This window comes from Phocoena sinus, chromosome 19, assembly GCF_008692025.1.
Source record: "Phocoena sinus isolate mPhoSin1 chromosome 19, mPhoSin1.pri, whole genome shotgun sequence".
In the NCBI taxonomy this organism is placed as follows: Eukaryota; Metazoa; Chordata; class Mammalia; order Artiodactyla; family Phocoenidae; genus Phocoena; species Phocoena sinus.
Genome location: NC_045781.1, coordinates 11,678,055 through 11,701,084, shown reverse-complemented (window position 1 = coordinate 11,701,084; position 23,030 = coordinate 11,678,055). Strand labels below are relative to the sequence as shown.

The 23,030-nt window shown below is 52.2% G+C and overlaps 2 protein-coding genes across 5 annotated transcripts in view; both read left to right on the top strand.

Annotated features, from left to right (window-relative positions):
* Nucleotides 1-1,215: 1,215 nt before the first annotated feature.
* Nucleotides 1,216-14,682, top strand: LOC116743547 (cytochrome P450 2S1-like). The gene is given in 12 exon segments (XM_032612087.1): nt 1,216-1,691; nt 2,906-3,071; nt 4,932-5,081; nt 5,580-5,740; nt 5,880-5,937; nt 5,940-6,058; nt 8,556-8,697; nt 10,228-10,415; nt 13,204-13,345; nt 13,439-13,519; nt 13,522-13,551; nt 13,554-14,682. Coding segments are annotated over 12 exon segments (1,476 nt in total). The 5' UTR covers nt 1,216-1,517; the 3' UTR covers nt 13,619-14,682.
* A 7,704-nt stretch (nt 14,683-22,386) lies between these two features.
* Nucleotides 22,387-23,030, top strand: part of AXL (AXL receptor tyrosine kinase) — a 31,373-nt gene continuing 30,729 nt past the window's right edge. Inside the window, exon 1 of one of the 4 annotated variants that reach the window (XM_032612082.1) lies at nt 22,387-22,956. In XM_032612082.1, the coding sequence (XP_032467973.1) occupies nt 22,893-22,956 (64 nt within the window). In that variant the 5' untranslated portion in view covers nt 22,387-22,892. The remainder of the gene's footprint in view (nt 22,957-23,030) is intronic. The other 3 variants (XM_032612085.1, XM_032612083.1, XM_032612084.1) reach the window with 3 other exon arrangements.

The following is a 23,030-nucleotide window of genomic DNA, read 5'->3' as shown; positions in this document are numbered from 1 at the left end:
TTACAACTAGACCTCAATAACAATTAATTGGAAGAATATTAGCTTTGCATTTATTTAATGCTTGTTATATATGCACCTGGCCCTGTTTTAAGTTATGTACACACGTACCTATCTTTTTTTTGGCCGCACGGCTTGTGGGATTTTAATTCCCGGACCAGGGATTGAACCCTGGTCCTCGGCAGTTAGAGCCCGGAGTCCTAACAACTGGACAGCCAAGGAATTCCCACACATAACTGTTTAATTCTGAAACAGATCCCCATTCTTAAAGAAGAATTAACAGAGAAGCTAGGCTGTGAACTCAAGTGGTCTGGCTTCAGACATCATGTTTCTAACCACTATACTATACTGCTAAGTGAATGAATGATTTAGTCAATCATTCAGACCGGTCTGAATTCAAACCCCAGCTGTGCGGCTTTGTTAGCTGTGTGGCCTAAGACTCTCTGAACCTCAGATCCTTTATTGGTTTTCTGTTTGTTAATTAATTAATTAATTGTTATTGAAGTATGGTTGATTTACAATGTCGTGTTAGTTTCAGGTACAGCACAGTGAGTCAGCTATACATACATATATATATTCTTTTTTAAATTAATTTATTTTTGGCTGCGCTGGGTCTTCATTGCTGTGCTGGGGCTTTCCTTAGTTGTGGCGAGCGGGAGCTACTCTTCGTTGTGGTGCGCGGGCTTCTCATTGCGTTGGCTTCTCTTGTTGCAGAGCACGGGCTATGGGGGGGGTTCAGCAGTTGTGGCACGCGGGCTCAGTAGTTGCGGCTCGTGGGCCCCAGAGCGCCGGGTGGCCCACGGGCTTTGTTGCTCCGTGGCATGTGGGATCTTCCCACACCAGGACTCCAACTGTGTCCCCTGCATTGGCAGGCGGATTCTTAACCACTGAGCCAGCAGGGAAGTCCCAGATATATATTCCTTTTCAGATTCTTTTCCATTACAGGTTATTACAAGCTATCAAGTATAGTTCCCTGGGCTGTACAGTAAGTCCTTGTGGGTTAGCTATTTTATGTATGGTTCAAGGTCACGTTCCTCCTAGTTCGTGGTGAAGATGTAAGGTGTTGGAGGAAATTGGCTTAAAGACCCCACACACGCACGCACACGCGAATGCACACCGGATAACAGTGAGGAGGGAGGTAGGAGTCGGGGAGGGCGGTGCGGGGTCACCGCCAGGCACGGGGTGTGGCCTCCTGGTGGCGGCCAAAGTCTCAGGTTTCTAGGATCTCCCCGCCTGCCCACGCCCTACCTGTGGTGCAAAGAGCTGTCTCCACCCCCTCGAACCTGGGTGACCGGGGAGACTAGCGTTCGAGTGTGTCCTGGACACCAGGCGGCGGCGGTGGTCTGGGAGAAAGAAATCCGGCGGCGGGGAGAGAATCCTGCCCGGAGGCAGGGGGAAAGGCTAGCTGCCCCGCCTCCCTCCGCCAGATTTCTTCGGGGAAGGAGCCGCCCGGCACCCGCCCCCAGCTGGCCCAGCCGCGTGGAGCGTCTGGGAGCCCGAGAAGCAGCCGACCTGCCGAGATGGAGGCGGCGGGCACCTGGGCGCTGCTGCTGCTGCTGGCGCTGCTGCTGCTGGCGCTGGCGCTGCCTGGGACCCGGACGCGAGGCCACCTGCCCCCTGGGCCCACGCCGCTGCCGCTGCTGGGGAACCTCCTGCAGCTCCGGCCTGGGGCGCTGTACTTGGGGCTCTTACGGGTGAGGGGGCGCGCAGACGCCCTGGCTAGGAGGGGGTGGGAGGGTACCAGGGCCAGGAGAGGGGGGGGACCCCAGGAAGACAAACCACGCAGCGAGGCCCTTAGGTATCCTAGGGGATGCGGATGAAGGGTCCCAGGGCAGAGCTGAGAGAGTTGGGGGAGTCGCAGGGAGAGGGGGTGGGGCACCCGGGCTAGGAGGAGCAGAATCCTGCCCCCGAATCCTGGAGACGGCGTGAGAGCCGGAAAGCAGGCTCCAGGGGGCCAGGGGGCCCGGGTTAGAGAGACTGGCAGAATCCTGGGAAGGTTGGGAGGGGGGAGGGGGGCAGGGAACCAAAGGTGAGAGAGACGAGTCGTCAAGCGGAAGAGAAACTGATGGTGTGATGGTGGTGACTTGACCCAGAGGGAGAGGTAGAGGGGAGATACACGTGAGTATCCTGAGGAGGGGGCAGAGAATAAAAAAGAGAGGGTGTCCCCGGGGGAGTTGGAGGCAGAGGCTGGAGGATTCCAGGAATTTGTCTGCGGAGACCGATGGGGCTGGGGGGCTGGGGGAGGGGGGGATAGGCGGAGCTCAGCTAGGAGGGAGGGAGCTGGAAGTTCGTGGGACACAGAAAGGAAGGAGAGAGAGACAGGAGGCTGAGGCAGTCTCCAAACTTTTGGCGGGGGGTAGTGAAAAGAGGCCAGAGGTTCCCCATTCCGGTGTCTTCCAGACATGGCAAGGAGGGGGGTAGCGAGCATTGCACCAGTGCTCCGTGGTAGCTGCTCCAGACTTTGAGGATTTAGCAGTGGTTGAAAGGGATAGTTGGGGTTTAATTTTTTTTTTTCGGGGATGGGGAGATGAGGGATTATGGGAGGCCACAGCTGCAGCTACCCATTTTTGCTGCTATAGGTCTGTGCTGTGGGAGCGGGGGTGGGTTCTGGGTTGTCCCAGTGTCAGAAGTTAGGGCTCTGCAGGGGGTAAGGGAATGGGGACCAGAGAGTGTGTTGGGTGAGGGAGTTTGAGCAAGGAGGACTCTTGTGGGGGAGGGGGGTGAAATGCTGGGAGCTTGGTGCAAAACAAGAACTGAATCTTCCAAAGGGACTGCTTCAGTTTGGGGCGAGGCAGGAAGGGCTTCTCTTAGGTGGCTCATCCAGCGGCAGGGGCCAGGATGGACACAAGACTTTAAAAGGCAGTAGACTTCCCCACGTCACTCACCCCTTCTCGGTCCCTGCTCCCAGCTGAGTAAGAAGTATGGACCAGTGTTCACTGTGTACCTGGGACCCTGGCGGCGCGTGGTGGTCCTGGTTGGGCGTGAGGCTGTGCAGGAGGCCCTGAGAGGTCAGGCCGAGGCGTTCAGCGGACGGGGTTTGGTGGCAACACTGAACGGAACCTTTGATGGCCATGGTGAGTCAAAAGGGGAGCTGGAGGCTGCGGGGTCCTTCACTCAGAGCCTGCCACCACTTACTCGTATGTGACCTTCCATGCAGTTCAGTGTCTCTGGGCCTCTGTTTTCTCATCTAAAATGGGTTGATGACAGTGCCTACTGTGTAGGATTGCACTGAGGATAGCACGAAGTAAGCACCCATTAGTCACCTGGTTGTAGCAGCGTTATTAATGTTCCAGGCGAAGCCCCAGGGCTGGGAGGAAGAGGGAGAGCATTTGAGGCACTGGGAATCAGTGGGCAAACACTCAAAATGTACAAACTATTCTCTGTTAAGACTGAAAGCTGGAAGCCGGTGCTGGGCGCTCCAGGGAACACAGCCTTGAATAAACAGCCTCAGTCATGCTCCCAGAGCGCATGGGCCGGGAAGAAACAGACCTGTCACTAGACAGTGACAGTCCAGAGAGGAATTGGAGGAGGCGCCTGGCCCAGCCTGTCGGGTGGAGGTTGTCCAGGACGTCTTCCTAAAAGACGGGGTGTCTGAGCTGAGACTCATAGGATGAGTGGGAAGGGTGGTCCAGGCAGAGAGACCAGCACGTACAAAAGCATGGAGGTGAGGGAAGAAGCATTCACTCATCAACTGACAAATTTTCATTACACCTGGCTTGGTACTGGGGACACAGAGGTGACAGATGTGGTGACATGTTCTTACTGTGGGACATGTGGGCTTTGCAATAAGACAATGGAGGGAGAGACTAGATTTCTAAAGTGAGAGGTACAGCCTTAAGAGCAGGACACAGGGGACCTTTACTGGCCAGGGGGGCAGAGGGATTTGGGGAGGAGAATGGGAGGAATCAGAGAAGGCATCCTAGCGGAGTTGACATTTGAACTGAGACCTGAAGGCTGAGTGCAGTTAGTTCAGTGAGGATGAAGAGTTGAGTGATCCAGGAAGAGGGAACAGCCGGGGCAAAGGCCTAGAGGGGGCATCCTGGCACCTTTGAGGAAGTGAGAAAAGCCCAGTGCAATTGAATTAGTAGCAAAGCTGGAGACGTCTTCGGAGCCTGATCACGCAGGGCCCGAGTCAAGCCAGAGTTTGGACTTTGGGTTTTTCTGGGAAAGGGTAGAGTCAGAGTTACAAAGATCCTCTGGTTGCTGTGTGGGAGCCCAGCAAGGGGACTGGGCTGGACCGGGGCTGGGGCTGTTGAGTGGAAGAGGGGAGGTGGTTGGGAGAGGAATGCAGGGCTCTAGCCAGGGGATGGGATGTTGATGAGAAAGAGAGATGCTGAGGCCAGTTTGGGACACAGCGGAGGGATGGGTGGGCAGGGGACATCCAGGAGGAGGCGCCCAGAAGGCCATTACAGACTGGCATTCTACAAGTGGAAACAGCTCAGACCAGGGAAGGGACTGTCCAGGCCTCTTGGATAAGGAGGAAAACAGTGCAATTCCATCCATCTCCCTCCCTTTTCAACCTCCAGTTGGCATGGGGCATGGGACCCAATAATACTCCATAAATGTTGGTATCGATGGATGGATGCATGGATAGAAGGGTGGGAGGAAGGGAGAAAGAGGAAAGAGGAAGGAATGGTAAATGGATGGGTGGGTGAATAGAGGAATAAAAAGATGGATAGCCAGCAGGAAGGACGAAATCTTCACACACGCTGGTGAATCACAGAACACAAGGAGCCTGGGTAATCCCAGATACCAACTCCTCAGAGGAGGTCACCCTCCGATGCAAGGTTAGGCAATTATTGAGCACCTCGTGGGCCCTCCTTCTTGCGCTAGGCTCATGTGGACTTAGGACAGGGCACCTCACTGGGAGGAAGGGAGGAATCCTAGGGAACGGGGGAGGGCTGGTCCCTCCTTGAGTCTAGCCTTCTGTGCAGGGGTTTTCTTCTCTAATGGGGAGCGATGGAGGCAGCTGAGGAAGTTCACCACGCTGGCCCTGCGGGACTTGGGCATGGGGAAACGAGAAGGTGAGGAGCTGATCCAGGCGGAGGCCCGGTGTCTGGTGGAGGCGCTCCGGAGGACCAAAGGTCAGCAGGGTGCCCGAGTGTGGTAGGGCCTTCCCTCGCGGACTGGGCTGGGGACTCCAATCATTCCACCTCTCTCCTCCTCCACCTTCTGCCTCTATCCTGCTGTCTCCCTGAGGGTCTCTGTGTCCCTCGTACTGTCACGTCACTCTTTCTGCCTCTCCTCTTTTTTTTTTGACTGTGCAGCATGTGGGATCTTAGTTCCCCCACCAGGGATCAAACCCGCGCCCCCTGCATTGGAAGTGCGGAGTCTTAACCACTGGACCATCAGGGAAGTCCCTATTTTTCTGTTTTTCTCTCCTGTAAGTCTGCCTCTGTCTTTCTCTGTCTCTCTCCGTGTCTAACTCTCTCTTTCCCTGTCTGTCTCTGTCTCACTCTTTCTGCTGTCTCTTTCCGGTCGGGTCTGGCCCCCACTCCATCTTCGTGGACAGGCTCCGCCCTACGTCAGCGCCCCTCTGCCCGTCTCCATCACAACCCCCCTCCCTGTCCCCTCCTCCCCAGGATGGCCTTTTGACCCCTCTCTGCTGCTGGCCCAGGCCACCTCCAACATCATCTGCTCCCTCGTCTTCCGCCTCCGCTTCCCCTATGACGACGAGGAGTTCCAGGCCTTGGTCCGGGCGGCTAGTGGCATCGTCGTGGGGGTCAGCTCCCCGTGGGCCCAGGTAAGGGGGTGGGATCCCTCTCTCTCCAAAGGCTCCTGCCCACCTCTTTCAGGTAACCCCAGAGCGCCCTGTCCACCTGCCCCTCTGCCCTGGTGCAGGGCCAGGCCCCTGTGAAAACGGCTGCCCGTCCCCACCGCAGACCTACGAGATGTTCTCACGGCTCCTGCAGCACCTCCCGGGCCCCTACACGCAGCTCCTCGACAAGTGTGCACTGTGGCTGCCTTCGCCACCCAGCAGATACAGCGGCACCAGAGGAGCCTGGACACTTCAGGCCCCGCACGCGACATTGTGGATGCCTTCTTGCTGAAGATGGCAAAGGTGGGGGGAAGCTTAGGGTTGGGGGCCTCCTGGCCAGCCCCTACACCCGGGTATAGCTGGGACACTCTGTCACCCTCCTTCTTTCTCTCTGCACGTCGCTCTGTGAATGTGTGTCTGAGTCACTTGCATCTCTCCTTTTTCTCCTCCCTCCAACCTCAGCACCCCCCCCCGCCCAGGCCTCATGCCCAATGACTTACCACCGGTAATCCCCACCATGACTTCCCCCAACCCACACGGGAAAGTTCCTATGAATTACAATCGTTTACTTATGAAACCTTGCAATGTCTAATTAGACTAATAAAGTCCTCTTTATTAATTATGTGAGAACAATTATCATATGAGAAAATTAGAATTAAGATGATCCCTGTGGAAATAACTCGTTTTGAATTGTACATACTTTGCAATTATGGGAGATATTCAGGGCCACATCCTTTGAATAAATGCAGCCGCCCTGTTCACGGAGAGAGAGATTTTTTTTCTTAACTCTGTGGCCCTTTTTTTGCGGGGGGGGGGCTACCATGTGGCTTGTGGGATCTCAGTTCCCAACCAGAGACTGAACCTGGGCCCTCGGCAGTGAAAGCACAGAGACCTACCACTGGACAGCCAGAGAATTCCCGAATTTTTTTTTTTATACATTTATTTATTTTTATTTATTTATTTTTGGCTGCGTTGGGTCTTCGTTGCTGTGAGCAGGCTTTCTCTAGTTGCAGCGAGTGGAGGCTACTCTTCATTGCGGTGTGTGGGCTTCTCATTGCGGTGGCTTCTCTTGTGGAGCACAGGCTCTAGGCGCACGGGCTTCATTAGTTGTGGCACACGGGCTCAGTAGTTGTGGCTCGCGGGCTCTAGAGAGCAGGCTCAGTAGTTGTGGCGCATGGGTTTAGTTGCTCCATGGCACGTGGGATCTTCCCGGACCAGGGCTCGAACCCGTGTCCCCTGCATTGGCAGGCGGATTCTTCACCCCTGTGTCACCAGGGAAGTCCCCTGAATTTTTTTAATTTTTATTTTTTTACTGAAGTATAGTTGATTTATAATGTTTCAAATATACAGCAGAGTGATTCGGTTATATATATATGAAACTGAATCATATATATATTCTTTTCAGATTCTTTTCCATTATAGGTTATTGTAAGACATTAAATATAGTTCCCTGTGCTATACAGTAGGTCCTTGTTTATCTATTTTATATATAGTAGTGTGTATCTGTTAATCTCAAATATAAGTAAATCTTTTTAATTTAAGAAATGAAAGGGAATGGGAATTCCCTGGCGGTTCAGTGGTTAGGACTCGTGCTTCCACTGCAGGAGGCCCGGGTTCGATCCCTGGTCAGGAAACTAGGATCCCACAAGTCATGTGGCATGGCCAAAAAAAACTTTTTTAATTTAATTATAGTAAAATATACATAACATAAAACTTAGCCATTTTCAAGTGTACAGTTCAGTGGGTGTTTAGATATTCACATGACAACCATCCATCTCCAGAACACTTTCAAGTTGCAAAACTGAAATTCTATACCCATTAACAACAGATCCCCATCCTTCCCTCCCCCAGCCCTCAGCCCCCACCCTCCTACTTCCTTACTCTATGAATTTGCCTACTCTAGGGACCTCATATAAGTGGGATCACACAGTATTTGTCCTTTCGTGGCTTATCTCACTTAGCATAATGTGGTCAAGTTTCAGTCACATTGCAGCATGTGACAAGATTTCCTTCCTTTTTAAGGCTGAATCATATTCCACTGTGTGGATATAGCACATTCATCTATCAGTGGACACTTGGGGTTGCTTTCACCTTTTGGCTATTATGAATAATGCTGCTATGAACATAGGTATACAAATGTTCTTCAAGATCCTGCTTTCTACTCTTCTGGATAAATCCCCAGAAGTGGAACTGCTGGATCACATGGTAAATCTATTTTACTTTTTTGAGGAATCGCGGTACCATTTGCCATAACAGCTGCACCCTTTTATATACCCCCTTGGCGACAGGGGTTCCGGTTTCTCCGTGTCTCCACCAACACTTGTCATTTTCTGTTTGTTTGTTCGTTTTATAGTGGCCACTCTCTTTCATTTTTATTTTTTGTTTGTTTTTGTTTTTGTTTTTGTTTTTGTTTTGCGGTACGCGGGCCTCTCACTGTTGTGGCCTCTCCCGCTGCGGAGCACCGGCTCTGGACGCGCAGGGCTCAGCGGCCATGGCTCACGGGCCCAGCCGCTCCGCGGCACGTGGGATCTTCCCGGACCGGGGCACGAACCCATGTCCCCTGCATCGGCAGGCGGACTCTCAACCACTGCGCCACCAGGGAAGCCCCTCTCTTTTATTTTTAAAACATTTCACCCCGAGAGGACTAATATCAAGAGCCTACTTCCCAACTTTCTCACACATTTATTTAAACTCCCTGACAAAGTTATAACTTGCTGTGCTGCACCCCAAACCTGGCTGTGCTGGGTCTCTCCTCCCGGCAGCCTGTGTTCTCTGAGCCCCTCTGCCTGGTTTCCCCCAGGAGAAGCAAGACCCTAACACAGAGTTCACTGACAAGAACTTGCTGATGACGGTCATTTATCTGTTGTTCGCCGGGACGGTGACAGTCAGCACCACGATTCGCTACACTCTCCTGCTCCTGCTGAAATACCCTCAGGTCCAAGGTAGGAAGCTTCTCCACCAGCCAGGCCCTGGGAACAGGAGGGAGGGCTCGAGAGGAAGGATGTTTAGGGGAGTGGACAGCCTGAGCCAGAGCCTGGAGGCGAGAATGAACTGGCATCCGGTGCGTCTGAAAAGCAAGAAGCGTGCGGACTGCCGGCTGCAGTGAGAGGTCTAGTAAAATGAGAAATGAGGCAGGAGGCGTCTCCGGCCTTGCCGCCTTGGCGGTACGTTGTGCACCTAATCCTGAGCCATGGGGAGCCATGGAAGGTCGTTGAGCAGGGGAGGGCAGGGACAAATGACCATTTTAGAAAAATCCTTTGGTCTGTCATGAAGAGGTAAGTTGTAGGGTCTGGAAGAGGATGCCAGGAGCCCAGGATGCCCTCTGCCCAGGGCAGAGGACAAGGTAGGGACCTAGGCCGGAGAGAACAAACAGGGCTGGGCCAAGCTGTGGGGAGGAGAGGGGGGTCCAAGTAGGCAGGTGGTGGAGAATGACAAGGGAGGGAGGCATCCAGGGACAGGCCCAGGGCTCTGGCCAGGGGACCGGGGGACCATGAGGCCATCCTGAGATGGGGACAGAAGGGATAAGGAGCTATTTCAGGGGAGATGCTGAAGCCATTTGGGGACAATTTGAGTGTGAGGGACCTGGAACCACCGGGGGTGGGGGGACATCCAGAAGGCCACGAGACACCTGCATCAGGACTGGAGATAAGAAACAGATTGGGGTTATCAGGGCACAGGCAAGACCTGAAGCTGTGTTGGTGAGGGAGGGTAAGTGGGTGAGGCAGGGCTGGGAATGTGCCCCAAGGAACTCCAGCATTTCAGGGTCACGTAGCTGCGTTCAGTGCTGTCGAGCCAGGGGGGTGGGCTGACCTGGAAGATGTCAGCTGCTATTTCAGCTCACTAGGCCTCTGTCCTTACCTGGGACATGGGGCTAGATTATGTTCCCCCACCTCACAGGATGGCTATGGGAATTGAAAGAGGAGAGATGTGGGCTTCTCTGGTGGCGCAGTGGTTGAGAGTCCACCTGCCAATGCAGGGGACACGGGTTCGTGCCCCAGTCCGGGAGGATCCCACATGCCGTGGGAGTGGCTGGGCCCGTGAGCCATGGCCGCTGGGCCTGCGCATCCGGAGCCTGTGCTCCGCAGCGGGAGAGGCCGCAATAGTGAGAGGCCCGCGTACTGTTAAAAAAAAAAAAAAAAAAGAGGAGAGATGTGATGTCCACCACACGGGATGTGTGGGACCCGGTCTGCCAGAGGGCTGGAGGACTCTTCCTCCCTGCCTGCCAGCCTCACCCCTAACCACAGCTGCTCGGGAAGATGGAGCGTCCGGGAACTCCCTGGCGGTCCAGTGGCTGGGACTCCGCACTTTCACTGCCGAGGGCCCCGGGTTCAATCCCTGCTTGGGGAACTAAGGTCCGTGTGGCATGGCCAAATAAATAAACCTTAAAAAATAAAGAAGATGGGGCCTCGGAGGGAGGATCGTAGGGCCCCCGCCCCACCTTTGACCTCCAACTCTCCTCTTCTTGGATGCAGAGCGAGTGCAGGCGGAGCTGACGCGGGAGCTGGGGCCCGGCCAGGCGCCAAGCCTGGGGGACCGAGCCCGCCTCCCCTACACGGACGCGGTTCTGCATGAGGCGCAGCGGCTGCTGGCGCTTGTACCCATGGGAGTGCCCCGAACCCTCGTCAAGACCACCCGCTTCCGGGGGTACACCCTGCCCCAGGTGGGTGTGTGGGTCAGCCAGGCCCAGCAGCTGTCTCTGTCCTCGGACCTGAGGGCCTGAGTCCGTTGCTATCTTTGTCTCTTCTTCTGAATCTTGGTCAGTTTGTCTCTGCATCTTCTTCCTCTTCTCTCTCCTCTCTGGCTGACATCTTCCTTTCTTTTTTCTGTGTCCCTGTGTCTGCATCTCTCTTTGTTTCTTTCTGTGTACATTTTTCTTGCCTTTTGACTCTGTCTCTGAGCCTCGATTTCTCCCATGTGTCCAATGGATCCTAATTCTACTCCTTCCAATCGTGGTGGGGACAATCAGATAACGTGACAGGCAGGGAAGCAATTTGAGAACTGAGGGCCGACGGAAGCCCTCACCCTCCACCTGGCTGCAAACACGATCAGGCCTCTCCCTCCTTCCCAACACACACACACACACACACAATCTCTCTCTCCCTCTCTCTCTCTCTCTCTCTCTCTCTCTCTCTCTCTCAGTCCTGCCCCTTCATTCCAGAGCAACTCAGAACCAGCACCACCAGGGGGCGACCTCTCCCTGGAAACCGAAGGTGCCTTCGGGCAAGCTGCTCCCTCCTTGAGCTCATTGTAGAATCCAGTTCATAGCAGTTAGAATCCAGTCCTGCTGTTTTCTAGCTGAGACCTTGGGCAAATCACTTCACCCTCTGAAACTCCATCTACTCCTCTTCTTTTTTTTTTTCTTTAAATTAATTAATTTATTTATATATTTTTGGCTGCGTTGGGTCTCCGTTGCACACAGGCTTTCTCTAGTTGCGGCGAGCACGGGCTACACTTTGTTGCCGTGTGCGGGCTTCTCTTTGCGGTGGCTTCTCTTGTTGCGGAGCCCGGGCTCTAGGCGCGCGGGCTTCAGTAGTTGTGGCACACAGGCTCAGTAGTTGTGGCTCACGGGCTCTAGAGCGCAGGCTCAGTAGTTGTGGTGCACAGGCTTAGTTGCCTCCGTGGCATGTGGGATCTTCCCGGACCGGGGCATGAACCCGTGTCGCCTGCATCGGCAGCGGACTCTCAACCACTGCGCCACCAGGGAAGCCCCAAGCAGGTGGATTCTTAACCACTGTGCCACTGGAGAAGTCCCCCCTCTTCTAAATTGGGAGTAATAATAGTTATCATCTTGGGATTGTAAGTAATCTGTGAAATGATGCTTGTTAAACACCCGAATGAACTCTTTGTGCTGGGGGTGGGGCTCCTATGTACACCACAGCAGCGACTATTGCTAAAGCAATGACTCTTGCAACTACAGCAACTACTGATAATGGTAATAGCAATAACAGGGCATCTGTGATCGAGGATCTGCTCTGTGCCCGGTATTATTCTAAATGCTTTACATGTATTACCTTATTTAATCTTCAGAGCAGCGCTACATCATTATCACATCATTATCACACCCATTTTACAAATGAGGAAACTGAGGCCTTGATAGGTTAGAAGACTTGGCAAGCTCTCCCAGCCTACAAGCGGTAGGGGCAGGATTTGAACCCAGAGCCTATGCTTTAGCAGTGGTTAAACACTGCTATCTGCCTTTCTCTTATTTTAACATTAGCCTGACCTTTTCCTGAAGCCTCACTCACCTTCCCAACTCGGAGCCCCATTAGCCAGAATCCCTAACAAAGGAGATCCCTCGCCCTCTCCTCATACTCCCTACCTTCCTTCACCCTCCACCACAGTCCTGGGAACATGGGGACTCTGATCTCAGCGGAAGGGGCTGCCCCTCTCCCCAAACCTGGGCAGGGGAAGCCTTCACGGGCAGCCCCCATCCACCCACCCTTCACCTCCAGAAGATCATAGTGGCAGAAAGCTGGACTCTTAGCCAAGTGCCTTAGGACAGCCACAGCTGAATCACAACATAGCCCCAAAGTTTAAAAACAAACATAAAAATAACAAGCTCTGCCACGTCCAAATGTTGCTTTGGGCAAGTTGCTTACGTTCTCTGGCCTCTGTTTTCCCACTTTTTGTTTGTTTTGGCTGCACCACGCGACTTGCAGGATCTTAGTTCCCTGACCAGGGATCGAACCCGTGCCCCCTATAGTGGGAGCACGGAGTCTTAACCACTGGACCACCAGGGAAGTCCTCCATCTTTTTTTTTTTTTTTTTTTTTAATATTCCACACTGTTGCATCAGTGTTAGCCCTATCCTTTAATCCATTTGTACTACCGAGTTACAGACCTGACTGTTCCTGGCACCCTGTTTAACCAGTGGACAGTTATCTTCCCCGCCTTATAAGCAGCCTCTAAGACATTATCTTTCGTTGGTTTGGTTTTTTTAGATATTTTATTTATTTATTTATTTGGTTGTGCTGGGTCTTAGTTGCGGCAAGAGGGCTCCTTAGTTGTGGCATGCGAACTCTTAGTTGTGGCATGCATGTGGGATCTAGTTCCCCGGCCAGGGATCGAACCCTGAGTCCCCTGCATTGGGAGCGCGGAGTCTTAGGCCACTGGACCACCAGGGAAGTCCCTCCCCCATCTTTAAAATGGGATCATATTACTAACTGTTCCCTAGACTTGTTAAAAAGATTTAGTGAGTTTGTGTGTATGTTTGTGAGTGTGTTGTGTGAGTATAATACATGTACCTATTACATATGAGGCGATACATATGTACTGATTAATAAAGTGCCTGACACATAGCAAGCACTCGATAAACTGTGATGCCGCTGTGATGCCGCTGTGTTCCGTGAACCGGTCTCCCCAACACACCAGACTCTTGTGCTCCGCCCTCGAGGACTGAAGGCCTGCGGGGTGAGGGATGTTTGTAGTTTTGTTATGATCTCCCCTCAGGGCACGGAGGTCTTCCCCCTCCTTGGTTCCATCCTGCATGACCCTGAGGTCTTCAAACAGCCCGAGGAGTTCAACCCAGGACGATTCCTGGATGCAGACGGAAAGTTCAAAAAGCACGAGGCCTTCCTGCCCTTCTCCTTAGGTATCTGCTGGGTCCGCCCCTGTCTACCCACTGGTCCTCCCACAGGCCTGGGTGTGAGGACGGTTGGCACAGCGCCATCTGTCTCCCCTCCAGGTAAGCGTGTCTGCCTCGGGGAGGGCCTGGCTCGGACCGAGCTCTTCCTCCTGTTCACCGCCATCCTGCAGGCCTTCTCGCTGGGAACCCGTGTCCACCGGGTGCCCTGAACCTCAGCCGGCCGTCAGTGGCCTTTTCAACATCCCCCCAGCCTTCCAGCTGCAATTCCGGCCCCGCTGACCTCCACCCCACTCCACCGTGTCGACCGGATGAAGAAGGGAAACTTGGGAGGTAGCAGCCTTGGCGGTTGCCATGGACATGGCTGTGTCTCCTGAGCCACACGCCTACACCACGGGCAGCCACTTTCGCCACACCTGTAGCTGTTTTCTAGAGTCGGTCACGCATATATTCAAGCCTACACACATCCACAGGGTCATCAGACCACGCAACCACACACCCAGACACACCCACGAGGGCCACAAGGCAACTCGGGCCGCGCAGCTTTCTACTGACAAACCTAGTCCGTCTGGAATCACAACCACATGCCCGGGTAACCCACCAACTCATACACAGCACAGCTCCCCCGGACCCACAACGCACACGTGGGGATTCAGCTGCCGCCTTCACAAGCCACGGAAACAGCCACAGTGTTTGCAGCCCACGCGCCCTCTTAACTCATCAGACTTAACCAGGGCCACCATCTCTGGGAGCCTAGAGCAGAGAACATGCCCCATGCCACCTCATGTCACCACACAGAGACCATCTCTGTCCTCAGCCCTCAAGTGACCGTACCGTTATCCAGGCATAAGACTGTCGTCATCCACCTGCCCCCAACCACTGAACCACACAGCCAGCCCATGTGGGACACCCGCCCGCCTCCGGGGTATCTTCCCGCTAAGATATACGACTCCTGCGGAGGCCCAGCCCTGGCCTCCTCCGCACCTTCAGCCCTCAAGGGCACCCCTTTCAGGCAGCCTGATCCCCCAAATGCTCCCAAATACAGACAGACCCCAGTGTGCATTTGTGCACAAGCCTGGGGACAAAGTAAACTTGGACATACGTGGAAACTCAGATCAGGGGAACACTCCACACACACACACACACACACACACACACACTCCAGCTTATATAACCATGTTGAAAACCTCCCCTGCTCCCCCCACCCGCCTCCAGTTAGACCCCAGTGGATGGAGCCAGATTCCAACTCCCCGTTTCAGGGAAGAGGCCAGGTTTGACGTCCTTGTGACTCGAAGGTCCCAGTTTTGCAATAAAATTTTGTCTCTGGCCCAGGGCAGGGCCTAGTATGTGGTGTGACAGTGTCCATCATTGTGAGTAAGGAGTGGGGATGAGGGGGTCCACCCCCTCCTGGAGGCTAGGCGGGAACCGAAAAACATGGCCCCCGCCTAGCCTGGCTGTTGACATCAGTAGCAGATGTGGAGGTGGCGGGGGGGGGGGAGGGGGGGTGCGTGCGGGGAGGGGGAGCTGTCCTGGGGCCTCACTTCCGGTGAGGCTGATGTTGGAGGGTGGGCAGACTGCAGGCATAGGGGCAGGGGGTGGGAGGCGTGCGGGTAGGGGAGTTGGGGGGCCTCAGTTAGGGAAAAACCGAAGGTGACCACTTCCCCCCCTGGGCACCCTCCCAACTGAAAGCAGACGCCGAAACACAAACCCTACCCTCACTCTGGCCTCTCCTGCCACCCTTTCCCTCCTCCCTTCTCTTCACTAGAGAGCCAGAAGTATCTTTTTCTTTGTCAATTATCTAGTAAGGAAGTTTTCAAACACACACCAGTAGAGAGAATAGTACAATGAACCCGTGGGCCCATGACCGGGCCTTATTCGATAATCATCAACTTTCGGCTAATTTTATTTCATCTATCACTCTCTTACAGTGATTTTAAAGCAAATCTCAGAAAATAATTGACTACACATTTCTAATAGTAAAGGACATTTCCCCCCCAACATTTTATTATGACAATTTTCAAACATGCAGCAAAGTTAAGGGGATTATATGGGAATACCCATGGGCTACCACCTAGGCTCTCCCACTTCGGTTGCCATGCTGCATTAGCATATTTCTTTCCACCTGCCCAGCCAGCTCATTTTTTTAGGCATTTCAGAATAAATTGCAGGGAATTCCCTGGCGGTCCAGTGGTTAGGACTCCACACTTCCACCGTGGAGGCGCAGGTTCAATCTCTGATCAGGGAACTAAGATCCCGCGTGCCACGCCGCATGGCCGAGAACAAACCAAAAAGTAAATTGCAGACCTCGACCTCTGAATGCTTCAGCAATGCATAGATCGTTAGCTAAAGTTTCCTTTTTTTAAAAAAATTTTCCATGATGTTACCACTTTGTTTTTTGGCTTAAATTCTACAGAGGTAGCACAAAACAGTGATATGATGGAAAATAGAAAGATGCGATGGGGATCAGATCCTAACTTTGCCACCTTCTAGTTGATGACAACTTCACTGAGGATTTAGCGTCTAAAAGACTTGCCAAACTTAAAAGAAGAGGTGTGAGAAATTCTGGAACTTAATAGGAACAAAATACGTGCTAAGTTCTTGGATTTATTATTACTACTTTTTATGTCAGTGTGATATGAAAAGGAATGAATGAGGTTTGAGGTTTCCTCCTTTTAAATTAAGGCAATGACTTGCTTTCCTTTGCACTCAAAATTCACATTCAGGGAAGCTTGGGATCAGAAATACCAGCAAATTCATTTACTTGAGGAAGGATGGACCTTGTACTGCATCAATATGAAAGTTGACATGAATTAGGATGATTCCAGTAGCAGGCAAAAGAAAAAACAAAAACTCAAAATGTCTTAAACAATAATTATTGGACCAATCAGTGTGGTGTTCAGTTTGTTTTTTTGGGGGGGGGGTGTAAAATATACATAACATAATATTTATCATTTTCACCACTTGTAAGTGTACGATTCAGTGGCATTAAATATATTCACAATGTATAACCTTCACACTATATACCCAAAACTTTCATTATGCCCAACAAAGACTCCTAACTTATTAAGAAAATAACTCCCCTTTAAAATCCACTCTTTTTTTTTTTGGCCACAGCCGTGAAAGCATAGAGTCCTAACCATTGGGCCACCAGGGAATTCCCTAAAATCCACTTTTTAAGAGTCATAACCGGGCTTCCCTGGTGGCACAGTGGTTGAGAGTCCGCCTGCCGATGCAGGGGACGTGGGTTCGTGCCCCGGTCCGGGAAAATCCCACACGCTGCGGAGCGGCTGGGCCCGTGAGCCATGGCCGCTGAGCCTGCGCGTCCGGAGCCTGTGCTCCGCAACGGGAGAGGCCATGACAGTGAGAGGCCCGCGCACCGCAAAAAAAAAAAAAAAAAAAAAAAGAAGAGTCACAACCAAGATACCCATTTTCACACCTATCACAGTTAGCAATTTTGCTGTGTTAGTGTTCACGTTTCCCTGATGGTTGCAGAAATGTACTTCATAGGCGTGTTTGTTCAAGTCTACATCCAAAGGCTCATCATTCAGTGCCTCATTTGGATGCTTAGGTCTTCTAAAGCTGTAACCATTCTCCAACCTTTTGTATGCCACTTATTTTTTTAATTTTTATTGAAATATAGTTGATTTACAATGTTGTGTTAGTTTCAGATGTACAGCACAGGGATTCAATTATACATATACATAAATATATATAATTCTATTTTTTATATTCTCTTCCATTATAGGCTATTACAAGATATTGAGTAGTTCCCTGTGCTATACAGTAGGTCCTTGCTGGTTATCTATTTTATATATAGTAGGGTGTAAATTTTAAGTCCAAACTGCTAATTTATCCCTCCCCGCCTTTCCCCTTTGGTAATGCCACTAATTTCTTCAAGAACTAGTCACACAAGGTCATTTGCCCTGTGTCATTTTTCACATCCCACATTTGGCTGATGGCATCTTTAGGGTGCTACTCAAGATGTCTTTCCATTGCCAGGAATTCTCTGTAAACTGGAAGTTAGATCAGATTTGGGCTCATTCTGGCCCAAGAGCTCCTCACTGGGTAGGCTGGGCCCCTTCCAGGCACATCATACCTCAATAGTAAATGTTCCCATATAGTGTGTCCAGGTCCTGATCCCTCTGTTAGAAAGTTTCCCATCAACTTTTCACTTACTGGCCTTTAAAACCAAAACAGGGCTTCCCTGGTGGCGCAGTGGTTGAGAGTCCACCTGCCGATGCAGGGGACACGGGTTCCTGCCACGGTCCGGGAAGATCCCACATGCCACGGAGCGGCTAGGCCAGTGAGCCATGGCCGCTGAGCCTGCGCATCCGGAGCCTGTGCTCCACAACGGGAGAGGCCACAACAGTGAGAGGCCCGCGTACCGCAAAAAAAATAGCAAATCAAATCAGGTCTCTCCCCTGCTCTGCCCCCCAGTGGGCAACCCTTGTGCACCGTTGGTGGGAATGTAAATTGGTGCAGCCACTATGGGAAAACAATATGGAGGTTCCTCAAAAAATTAAAAATAGAATTGTCATAGGATCCAGCAGTCCCACTTCTTGGTATATATCCAAAGGAAACAAAATCAGTATCCCAAAAGAGATATCTGCACCCCTGTGTCCACGGCAGCATTATTCACGATAGCCAAGATACAGAAGCAATCTAAGTGTCAGCAGATGAGTGGATAAAGAAAATGTGACAGGCTTCCCTGGTGGTACAGTGGTTAGGAATCTGCCTGCCAATGCAGGTGACATGGGCTCAAGCCCTGGTCTGGGAGGATCCCACATGCCACGGAGCAGCTAAACCTGTGTGCCACAACTACTGAGCCTGCGCTCTAGAGCCCACGAGCCTCAGCTACTGAAGCCCATGTGCCTAGAGCCCATGCTCCGCCCAACAAGAGAAGCCACTGCAATGAGAAGACTGCACACCACAACAAAGAGTAGCCCCCCGCTCGCCGCAACTAGGGAAAGCCCACGTGCAGCAATGAAGACCCAACGCAGACAAAATTAAAAAAAAAAAAATTAAAAAAAAGAAAATGTGATATAGATACATAACAGAATATTATTCAGCCATAAAAAAAAGGAAACCCTGCATTTGTGACAAACATGGATGGACCTTGAAGTCATTATGCTAAGTGAAATAAGTCAGACAGAGAAAGACAAATACTGTATGATCTCACTTACATGTGGAATCTAAAAAAGCTGAATTCATAGAAACAGAAAGATGTCAGGTAGCATGGTGACTATAGTTAATAAAACCGTATTATACATTGGAAAGTCGCTAAGAGAGTAAATCTTAAAAGTTTCATAACGAAAAACAAATTGTAACCACGTAGTGATGGATGTCAAGTAGACTTACTGTGGTGATCATTTCACAACATATACAAATATAGAATCACTGTGCAATCCGAAACTAATATAGTGTTATATGTCAATTGTCTCGCAATAAAAATTAATTAATAATTACTTAAGTAAAAGAATTGTTGTTGCCAGAGGCTGGGGGTGGGGGAGAAATGGGGAGATGTTGATCAAAGGGTACAGATTTTCAGTTACAAGATGAATAAGTTCTGGGGACCTAATGTACAGCATGGTGACTATAGCTAATATTGTATTGTATACTTGAAATTTACTGAGAGAGTAGATCTTAAATGTTCTCACTATACACCCAAAAAAATGGTAACTATGTGAGGTAGTGGATGGGTTAATTAACTTTATTGTGGTAATCCCTTTGCAATATATACATGTAGTAAATCATGTTGTACGCCTTAAATTTATTATTTATTTATTTGTCTATCTATCTATCTATCTATCTATTTTGCCACGCTGCATGGCTTGTGGGATCTTAGTTCCCCAGTTCCCCAACCAGGGATCGAACCTGGGCCCTCAGCAGTGAAAGGGCCAAGTCCTAACCCCTGGACCACCGGGAATTCCCCATTAAATTTATACATTTTGGCCAATTATCCCTCAGTAAAGCTGGGTGGGGGGAATAGCCCCTTAGTGCATGCTGTCATATTTAGAATAAAAGCCAAAGTCCTCCTCCCCAGGCCAATGCCCTCCCTGATCTCACCTACTCCCTGACCCCCATCCATTCCAGCCACACGGGTCTTCTCCTTGAAGTTCCCTGCAGGCCTGCCCCAGGCCTTTGCACCGGCTGTTCCCTCTGCCTGGAATGCCCTTCCTATATGACTCACTTGCTAATTTACTTCAGAACTTGATCATAACCTCAGAGAGCACTTCCCTGACTACTTTCTCTAAAATGGCACTCCCCCCGCTCCCCTTGATATCCCTTCCCCAAATTTATTTTTCTTCACTTCCCGTGTTGCAATCTGATAAATATTTCTCTGGCTCTTCTCCCTCTTCCACTTGGAATATGAGCTCCATGAGGGCAGTCTTGCTCACTGTGGAATCCCCGCCTCTGGCACAGGGAACATTTCTATCCACCTGTCCATCTCACCTTTTTTTTTTGGCCACGCCACACGACTTTCAGGATCTTAGTTCCCCGACCAGGGATCGGAGCCAGCACCTTCAGCGGTTCAGCAATGAAAGCACCGAGTCCTAACCACTGGACCGCCAGGGAATTCCCCCATCCTCATTTTTTTTTTTTTTTTTTTTTTTTTTTAGCTACGCGGGCCTCTCACTGTTGTGGCGTCTCCCAGGCTCCGGACGTGCAGGCTCAGCGGCCATGGCTCACGGGCCCAGCCGCTCCACGGCATGTGGGATCTTCCCGGACTGGGGCACGAACCCGTGTCCCCTGCATCGGCAGGCGGACTCTCAACCACTGTGCCACCAGGGAAGCCCCCATCTCATTTTTAAAATGCATTTGAGGGACTTCCCTGGGGGTCCAGTCGTTTAAAAGACTCTGTGCTTCCCCTGTAGGGCTAGGGTTCCATCCCTGGTGGGGGAATTAAGATCCCACATGCCGCACAGCAGGACCATAATAAAATAAAAAATAAAATTAAAATACTATGTATAAAAAAATAAATAAATAAAATGCATTTGAAAGCCAATTGCAAACACATATTTGATACTCAGCAAATAGTTCTTGAAAGAACGAACACAGGTTCAAGTTGGCCACGCACACAGCTGGGTCCACCGTGTCCTAGGTGTGTAGGGCCACCCAGCGTATTCAGACAAGTGGGCAGACCTTTGGCACATATTTGCGTCCCCCCAAAATGCCACAATAATTAACTGACCCCTTTATGAAAGGTCTTTTACATGGTGGTGCGGACACAGTGGTACCAAAGATATACCCAGTGCCTACACTCCCAGAGCCCACACTCCCAGAGCCCACAGACCATGAGACACACGGTCACACCAATAAATATATTGTGACAACCCAAGCCAAAGAAAAGGACAAAGTGTTAGGAGTGAACAACACGGGGACCTAGAGTTGACTGGGAAGGACCAGGCAGTGATGCCAAGGAGAAGGGACAATTGAGATGGGGCTGAGGGGTGTGTAGGAGTTGGGGGCATAGAGCTGCAGGAGGAGGGCCTAAAGCTTGTGAACAAGAGAAAGGAGCCAGGTGGGCATGAGTGGTCAAGGCAAGCAGTTTGGGGGTTTATCTTGGAAGGTTTGGGGCAAAGGTGGAAAAGGGTTTGATTTGGGATTGAGAGACATTCTTCTTGCTGTTGACAGGTTAGAGGGAGAGAGAGTGGAGGCCAGGAGACCAGGGAGGAGGCCAGAGCAGGGGTCCAGGTGGGAGAAGATGGGGGCTGGACCAGGGTGAGACCACGGGGGAGGACAGCAAGGCCAGGCAGGAGAAAGGTTTGTGGAGCTAAATCGAATCCTCCTTGGCACTTGGAAACTTATTGAGGGTGGGGGCTGTCCAAGAGGACCCTGAGGGTCGGGGCTTGGGTGGCAGAATAGATGCTGAGGCTGTCACTGAAATGGGACACAAATGACACAGCTCAGGAAAGCTGATGGAGAAGAGCCCTGAGTGCCAGGTTGTGGAGCCGGGAGCTCGCCCAGAGGGCAGTGGGGAGCCAAGGTTAAGCAGGGAGGGGACAGGGTCAGATTTGAGTTTCAGAAACATCCCTCTGCTTATGAATGGGAGATGATGGGCTGGAGGGAGTAAGAGTGGAGGCAAGGAGGCCTGGGGGGAGGCCAGGGAGGAGGCCAAGGCAGGGTCCTTGTGGGAAAGGATGGGCTGGACTCCTCGGAGTGAGAAGAGGCAGGTGGGAGAGACATCGGGAGGCTGAAAGGAGAGGAGTTTATAAGGAGCTGTAGGGATGCCAATACACAAACAGAACAGCCAAGAGCAGAGAGATGGGTGGCCAGTCCCCTCCTACACAGACACTCAGGCTTGCAGAGACCCCCCCCCACCTCCACCACGTGCAAAACACATGGTGGGAAAGTAAACGGACAAAGCAGGAGAACCAGCACACAGGCCCTGGATCTACAAGGATCAGGATACACAATCCACCAGAGGGAGACAGCCATGCAAGTGCACAGAGAGACATACAGATGAGATGCAAAAAATCAAGGGCACTTGTCAGCTGTCGTCACCACGTGCAAAAAACTGCACGTGCACTGAACCCAGGACAGCTTCCCCACAGCCTGCTAAGTGGGTTTCTGCTGCTGTTCCCACCTTACAGATGGACAAAGCGAGGCTCGGGGAGGCCAGTCACTCGTAAGGTCACAGGGTTAGTGGTAGAGGCGGGATTCCCACCCAGGTCTTTGGGCACCCCTGTGAGTGCCCATCCACTGATGTCCTGTTTCCGTGCCCATGTGGATCTCTTTTGTATGAGGATCCACGTCTCCCCAAGTCTTCCCCCGGGGATGCCCACGCAGCAGTGTCCTCCCGTTTCTGGTTTCTGAGGTTTCTCCACGAATGGAGGAGCTCCTGACCTGGCTTGTCTGAGTGTGAGCCGGTGGCGTGCCCCTGCGTGTCTCCTCCTGTCCCAGCCTCTGTGTGTGGATGACATCTGTGAGAGTGTGTGTGTGTGTGTGTGTGTGTGTGTGTCCTTGTCTGAGGAGCTGTGAGTGAGAGGGGGAGTGCCTGGCTGGGCTGGGCTGGGGGTGGAGGCAGGGGAGGGGGGCATCGCAGAGGGGAGAGGAGTTCTGGAGGAATGTTTACCAGACATTGAGAGAGCCCAGAGGGACAGCGCCCAGAGCCGGGATAGGGAGACGCACAGCTTCCCTGCCTCGCTGGCCCACGATTAGGGGCATAGCCACCTGGGGCCCCCTTCCCCCTCCTCAGCCTCCCTCCAGGGCCCCTTTAAGAAAGAGCTGGTCCTCTTCTCTCCGCGTTAACCCCTTGAAGTCCGGGTGGCCCCTTGGGCTCCCGCCGGTGGGCGGAGGCGGGGGGAGCCAGGGGCGGGGAAAGCGTTGCCCGAAATCTGGGAGGGAGAGAAGGAGGCAGGGGAGCTGGGAAGGCGCCGCTGAGCAGAGCCGGGTGAGGGCGCCCCCCGCTCCGCTGTGCCAGGCGGGCAGTGCCAAATCCGGGGAGCCCGGAGCTGGGGGGAGGGCCGGGCACAACCCGGCCCTGCCCCCTCCCCCACGGGGTGCCCAGCAACTTCTGAGGAAAGTTTGGCATTGATTGCGTGGTGCCCTGAGGATGGGCAGGGTCCTGCTGGCCTGGTGCTGGGCGCTGTGCTGCTGGGGGTGCGTGGCTCCCAAGGGTGAGTGATGGGGGGCGCTGGGGGAGGAAAAGGAGAGGGATGGATGGCAGGTGTTTGAGGGGGTGAGTCGGGAG